Source organism: Gadus morhua, chromosome 7, assembly GCF_902167405.1.
Source record: "Gadus morhua chromosome 7, gadMor3.0, whole genome shotgun sequence".
NCBI classification, from domain to species: Eukaryota; Metazoa; Chordata; class Actinopteri; order Gadiformes; family Gadidae; genus Gadus; species Gadus morhua.
Window position 1 is genome coordinate 16,473,419 of NC_044054.1, and position 7,368 is coordinate 16,480,786.

Genomic DNA, 7,368 nt, shown 5'->3' on the forward strand with positions numbered 1-7,368 from the left:
TAGTGAAGAAGAAGATGTGTATCATGATAGAATATATAATAGGTGACATAATGTAGACTTTCCACCAAATAAAGCCAAGCATGTATGCAGTCCAAACAACTTCCCGTTCAGTTGGAGAATTACAGACACAATACATTCAGCTTGTGTCTGCATGGGTGCATTTGTTTATCTGCCATTCACTTTGTCCTATGCACTATATCCTGTACACTGTACCCTGTATCCTGTACCCTGTATCCTGTATCCTGTATCCTGTACCCTGTGCCCTGTGCCCTATATCCTGTGCCCTTTAGCCTGTAACCTGTATATCCTGTACCCTGTCTGCTTCTTTGAACAAAGCAGAACTTATTTGGCAGTTAGACAGACAGACAGATCAAGCAGACCAGGTCGATAGTCTGTAAAACGGGCAGAAACAACTGTCAGACAGGCAGTCAATACAGACAGACATGCAGGCAATACAGACAGACAGGCAGGCAAGACAGACAGACAGACAGGCAGGCAAGAGAGACAGACAGGCAGGCAAGACAGACGGAGAGACAGACAGGCTAGCGAGAAAGACAGACAGGCAGGCAATACAGACGGAGAGGCAGGCAAGACAGACAGACAAGCAGGCAAGACAGACAGACAGGCAGGCAAGACAGACAGACAGACAGGCAGGCAAGAGAGACAGACAGGCAGGCAAGACAGACGGAGAGACAGGCAAGACAGACAGACAGGCTAGCGAGAAAGACAGACAGGCAGGCAATACAGACGGAGAGGCAGGCAAGACGGACAGACGGGTAGGCGAGACAGACAGAGACAGGCAAGACAAACAGAAAGACAAACAGACAGACAGGCAGCTAGTCGGGGAGACAGGTGAGGTGTATTTCCAGGAGTCGGGCGGCGCGGCGGGGTTGCTGAGGCAGCTTCTTAATCATCCCGGGCGGGTTTTGTCTCCGGTGTGACAGCTCCCGGCCGCGGTCACGGCCCACAGTGCTGCCGACCAGCTCAGCCTTTCAGGGCTCCTGAAGCGAGACTACTAATGCACCCGCTGCACCCCGGGCTGACGGCTGGCACCGCCCAGGGCTCCACACTCCCGTGACGGAGCTCCACGCTCACTTTTGTCTCCCGTGTTTGACGAAAAATTGTTTCAATATGTATTTTTGGGAAAGGGAATGTTTGCACAATAAATCTTGTGTGTCAAGGGGAATACAAAAGGAGCAATAGGTCAGAACCTGGGCGGATCTGGTTTGTCCAGAGTCTCTCTCTCTCTCTCTCTCTCTCTCTCTCTCTCTCTCCCTCTCTCGCTCCCTCTCTCTCTCTCTCTCTCTCTCTCTCTCTCTCTCTCTCTCTCTCTCTCTCTCTCTCTCTGGCTCTCTCTCTCTCTCTCTCTCTCTTTCTCTCTCTCTCTCTCTCTCTCTCTCTCTCTCTCTCTCTCCCTTTTTCTCGTTGATTTTTTCTCTTTCTCTCTCTCTCTTTCTATTCCTGTCTCAGTTTTGTTTCAAGTCCCCCCCACCCCCCCCCCTCTCTCACTCTCTCCCTCGCTCTCAGTCTCAGTCTCCCTCCCTCTCCTGACACTGGTTGTCTTCCAGTGCAGCATTGGGTTAATAGACGTGCATCAGGCCTGGACAGTCTGGGTCTGGAGGAACCCCCACCCCTCCGGCTGGTTACCTTTCTCTTGGCCTTAGTAGCTGCAAGGGGCTGAGAATCACCAGAGACAAACAATGCATCCAAAAAATATGTACTGTGCATACATAGATAATTATTTTTATTTATTTTTTCATTATTGAATAGACTGCCTTTGAAAAAAGATAAACACTCACTGATCACTCCATAAAATTTGATTAAATAAAGAGATGGTTCGCACGCCCCCCTTCTATAGAAATCTCATTCTTAGATGGGATATTTAGACATCTTGGTGACTGGTAAGTTATAATTGATCCAATGGCCAGAATTCATGTCCCTCACCCCAAAATATGTCATTAAATTGATCCCCATTTTATTGATACGTTTCCACATTTTCTTCCCATAACTCTTCTCAGCAATTGACATTGTGATCCCTGTTGTCCTCAATGGGACACCGTAGGTGACGTAAGGAAGCTGAGAGGGGAAGGGGTGGGGGCAGGAGGGGGGGGGGACATTATTTTTCCCTGAGCCAAACTGGATTAAACTGGGAGTAGTGGAAGTGGAGTATGGTGACCTGAGTGCAGAAACACAAGGCCTACCCTCCCCCCTCCCCCCCTCCCCCCCCGCCCCCCCCCCCCCCACCCCCAAAAGAGATCAGTAAGCCTGCGCAGTAAATCTCCGAGCAGGAGGGCTCTGTGCAGCGGTGCAGTGTGAATGGTGGGGCCAGTGACCAGATGTTGTAGGGAGTAGGAGTAACGAGAACAAACCTTCACGAGTGTGTTATGCTCATCTGCCGAGGGAGAACAGAAAGACCCGAAACATTTGAATATAAAGATACCGATCTGTGTTTCTGCCGTCGGCCACGTCAAGGGAGAGAAGTAGCACCCCCCCTTAGCCTCTCTAAGTGACTGCCGAGGCCCATGCTGAACGTGAAACTGAGTCCCTCAGTACTGGTCCTCCACTTCAATGTTTCCTGCGTCGGTGGAATCAGTGCTTTATGGTGATGGGCAGCAGCGCTGCAGATGTTAGCGCTGTGTGTACGTCGCGGTGTAGCGAGGTGTTCCAGAATACAGCACAGGGCCCGTTCCCCCAGATTAGCTTTTAGCATGTACAGAGTCCGCTGGATTTAAGGGATAACCAGATATGGGAGTATGGTTGGGAGGCGCGGCAGGCTAGCGAGTGCTAGCAGGTAAACATTGCACATCGCATGAACCGGGTGCAACTTAAGATGGGTGAGGGTGACAACGGTTGCTGGTGCCAACGGGTTCCTTAATCCAGATCCTGATTGAATGTTGGGGAATTGATATAACAGAAAGGTACTTGAGCCAATATTTTTAGCAGTTTTTTCATGGGGTAAAATCATACTTATTTTTGCATAGACATGTGGTACTGGCTCTGTGTAAGCAGAGCTCTCTGTGTCGGTGGCTTGTCATATCTTAACAGCGGACCAAAGGACATATCAATTTAACCAAAAATTAGGTTTACGCTCAAATGAAAAAGTGGAAGCTGGACGTCCGCCTGGCATCATCCCTTAAGCCGCGGAGGCCGGCAGAGTTTGGAAAAAGGGGATGACGGCTCCGCCTGAGACCAGGACTCCTCCAGGAGAGCTGTTTACGTAGGTTAATCTCTGGGCCCAGCGTAATCAAAACACGGCTAATTTCACTGCCGATTGGAAACTGTGACATCTGTGTTTTCAGCACACTTCAAGGGGAGAGCCTTTTCAAGAACAAGGAAGCCTCCATTTCTCCTAATCGCCCCATGGATGAGATGTTGGTGACTTCATCCCCCCCCCCCCCCTTTCCCCCCGTCCCCGTGCCTCTTCACTCATTTGAAGCCCATAGATATCCATATTGGAAACATTATGAAATGCATATCCCCCTCTGCATTGCGATAGGAAAAGTGGAGGGGGTGGGGGAATGGGGGGGGGATTTGAGTGTGAGGCGGTCGTGTTTTTTGGCCTGCTGACAGACACATGGATCGATGGACGGACAGACGACAGACAGGCAGAGGGACAGACAGGCAGAGGGACCTTCCCCTCTCTCTTCTCTGTGTGATGTTACAGTGGGCTTCCCATCCTAAGGATCTGCCTGGTGTCAGAGGACCCTGATGGATTCTACAGAGAGGACGGGGGACAATCACGGGGGACGTCCCCGCTGTCTGCTCAGCGGAAAGCGGCCTTACAAGCTGAATCCTAGAGTCCAGCCTCATGATGAATGCATGCCGATTGTCAGGGCGATAATGGGAATCCGGGGGAACGAGGGAAGAACCCCTCACAGGACCATATATATAAAGATAAAAAACCTAACCCTATATATAAGTTATATATATATATATATATATATATATATATATATATATATATATATATATATATATATATTTAATACATATATATATATACCTTTTAACACATGACCTTGTGTTTTGGTCAAAGCGACTGACGCACTTTTCTATTCACACACTTAAACGCGCAACCATTTTGCAGACCAGCACTCAAGCAAACCAACACACAGCCAAAAATGCCAACACACAGGCATCACAGATTGTTACGCACACAGACACAGAGTGCAAGAAAACTTGCACAACTAAAACACACATACACACATGCATACAAAAGAGCTGCGGTAAGTTACACACACACACATACACACACACACACATACACAAACACACACACACACACACACACACACACACACACACACACACACACACCCCTTCGTCTTTCAGGCACGCAACCCTTGCGGTGGGGTGTGACCTGTTTTGCACCTATTGAGTATATGCATCAGCCATTATGTTGTGGAGAATGACTATTTACTCTGCGGAGGTGACCACCTGAAGTCAGACAGGCCCCGGCCACAGACAGGCAGGCAGTGTGGGGCCCCCACACCAACCTTGCTAAATCCCTCCACCTATTTGCACAGGAGAGATGGGGCCACTGCCTCACCTTCAGGGTAATATTTACCTCCCAGTCACTCGTTGGGTAATCACAGCATTTACTTACCTCCTAATTATAGTTTGTGCATGCGTGTGTGTGCACGTCTGTGTGTGTGTGTGTGTGTGTGTGTGTGTGTGTGTGTGTGTGTGTGTGTGTGTGTGTGTGTGTGTGTGTGTGTGTGTGTGTGTGTGTGTGTGTGTGTGTGTGTGTGTGTGTGTGTGTTGTGTGGGTGGGTGGGTGGGTGTCTGTGTGTGGGATTGATTGGGTGTATGTGGGTGCAGGCGTGTATCTGTGTGCATGTTTGGGTGCGTTGGCGTTTGCTAGCATCTGTTTGTGTGTGTGTGTGTGTGTGTGTGTGTGTGTGTGTGTGTGTGTGTGTGTGTGTGTGTGTGTGTGTGTGTGTGTGTGTGTGTGTGTGTGTGTGTGTGTGTGTGTTTGTGTGTGTGTGTGTGTGTGTGTGTTTGTAAGTGACAGGTAGACAATTACAAAGACCAACACTGCCTATATTATTACTATTTCTGTGGACACAGTTGCCTGCTCACTGGGTCAGTATTGTCACATAGGTCCTTATTAGGTTGTTTTTTAAGGAGTGTCTTTTTGTTTACGCCCTCAGCAATTAATAGAGGTAATTAGTTTGCTACTGCTTATAAAAAGGATAGCCGACTTTTAAATCCCATTTCTGAAAGGTCATGTTTCCAAGTTAATTTCACACCATGTCACAATAAACAACATATCGGGGAAATTATATTTATCGTAAACATAAAGTGATCTATTCAGGAGGACAAACCATAAGATCATTTCGAAGGCCTTTGAAATAGTCGACCTGAGGTGCCTAAGTAACATTAAGGGGGCCTCTTATATAACATTAAGGGAGGCCATTATACAACAGTCCTGTGTGTGTATGGAGCAAATATTGACGCTTCCATTTTGATTTGGGGTAGCCGACGTGTGAACAGAATAGAGACTTTATGGACTTTATGGACTTTATGTACTTGATGGACCCGCAGCCCTCAAACTCGAGGCGCGGGAGCTTCGCTGCGGGCCGTCTCAATTCCCGCGCGGCCCACGAGCTCTGTTCTAATCCTCCTTCAATCCATTTACAGAGCCGCGATGTGGTTCATGAAGGCTCTTGGCGGGGTTCAAAAGAAGAATGGGATGCTGGGACAAGTTTCACACTTTCTACCACGTCCGAAGCTAAAGATCATCCTAACCGTAGAGTACCCAGGATGTGGTTCCGCTGAATGCGCCCGCCGCCTCACGCACCGCTCCCGGGTCCTGCATGCTCCCGGCTCCGGCTCCCGGCTCCTGCTCGGGCCCAGGTCATAATGACCGCGTCTCTTCGTGCCCATACAAATGCACCAAGCTTACAATTCTAGAGAACATTTTCTCACTAGGATTGGACTTCTAGACCTACTGCGCTACATACAACCTATACCGGGCTGTAGGCTATGAGCGCCTGATGCTGTGTGAGGGTTTTACTCCCGAGACAGCCGCTAGAAATGTTGGTCTTATTTATAAATGTTGACTACTTAAGTAGGCTTTTAAAAGTCGCTTTGAATCCCCTACACAGCGGGCACTGTGGACTTACATAAGGCCTCATGACCTCTCGGCCTGTCAGTTTGATGGAGCTTTTATCACATTTAACTATTCATAATATTAGATATGTTCCCTTTATTTAAACTACATTTTAAATATGTTGTAGCAAATAAAATCGAATATAAACTCACAATCTAGCATATGATGGTTTGCTATTAATTGCTAGGCAAGTAGGCTAACACCTTTGTAGTTTCCTTTTTTCTACATGAAGTTATGGCTGCGGCGATAAGCCTACAGAAGTTATCTGATCACAGGCTATAGAACCTGTATGCAAACATATTCTACATTACAGATAACGGAACGGTTGTATGCTATGGGCAAACATACCAGGACTTTAAAATAGGAAAATAGGAAAAAGATTAAGATTAAATTAAAATAAACATCATTTTCGATGTAGACACGTGTCGAAATGTAGGCTTCACATGCCCAGATCAAGGCAACGTTTATTTAAAGGACCTATACCGACGGTATGAATTTATTAAGGCCTGTAAGATATGCAAAGTGAGAAACAGCTATGTTCTGTATATATCATTTTGGGCTAATAAGTCGACATCAGGCCATTGCGATTATTAGTTGCGATAAAGTTTATACCGCATGTCTAATTGTTGCCACAATCCGTTTTTCGTGTAACCGTCCGTAGAGACCCATTGGGGTGTTTTTAAAACGATATTGAGGTAGGCCTACTGACAGAGGTCATGGAGGGCCCCGTAACCGTTGTTCTTTTATAAGGTAAGTTTGTTTGAGTAGATTGTGAATAGTCTTCACACGCCTCGTCTTTTATGAGCTGTTGTTTAAGGAAATATAAGGCCGTAACATGCTCCCAGTTAAACAATTCCGCCTTTACTAACACTAAAACTAGGCCCGGTCCAAAGACAGGCTATGAAATGAGAGAATAACCGAAACTTGAAAATAATATAAAAACAAAAACACCTATTTGCTCAAAAATAGTTTTGCCATATTTTTTTCATATTAAAAATATGCATTCACCGCTTCATGATTTGGAGCCAATATCCACGGTTAGTGTTGAGGAAATGTGTATCATTATTATTTAATTTAGTGTAACCTATCACGTAATGCAACTTGTTTACCAATCCATTTCTATTTCTACACGAACTCTTGTCTGGTCCAAACGGCCCAGTATCAGCCGTCCCCCGCTGCGCGTGATGCTGCAGCGCGGGGAGGCTGAGCCGCTCTTCCTCGCTTCCTCGAGAGCTTGAGGACGAGGATGGGCC

The 7,368-nt window shown here is 47.1% G+C and overlaps 1 protein-coding gene across 1 annotated transcript in view; it reads left to right on the forward strand.

Annotated features, from left to right (window-relative positions):
- Positions 1 to 1,019, forward strand: part of LOC115547086 (extensin-1-like) — a 10,467-nt gene extending 9,448 nt beyond the window's left edge. Inside the window, exons 3-4 of the mRNA XM_030361055.1 lie at positions 291 to 293; positions 945 to 1,019. Coding sequence (XP_030216915.1) covers positions 291 to 293; positions 945 to 1,019 — 78 coding nt within the window. The remainder of the gene's footprint in view (positions 1 to 290; positions 294 to 944) is intronic.
- The last annotated feature ends 6,349 nt before the right edge of the window (positions 1,020 to 7,368 follow it).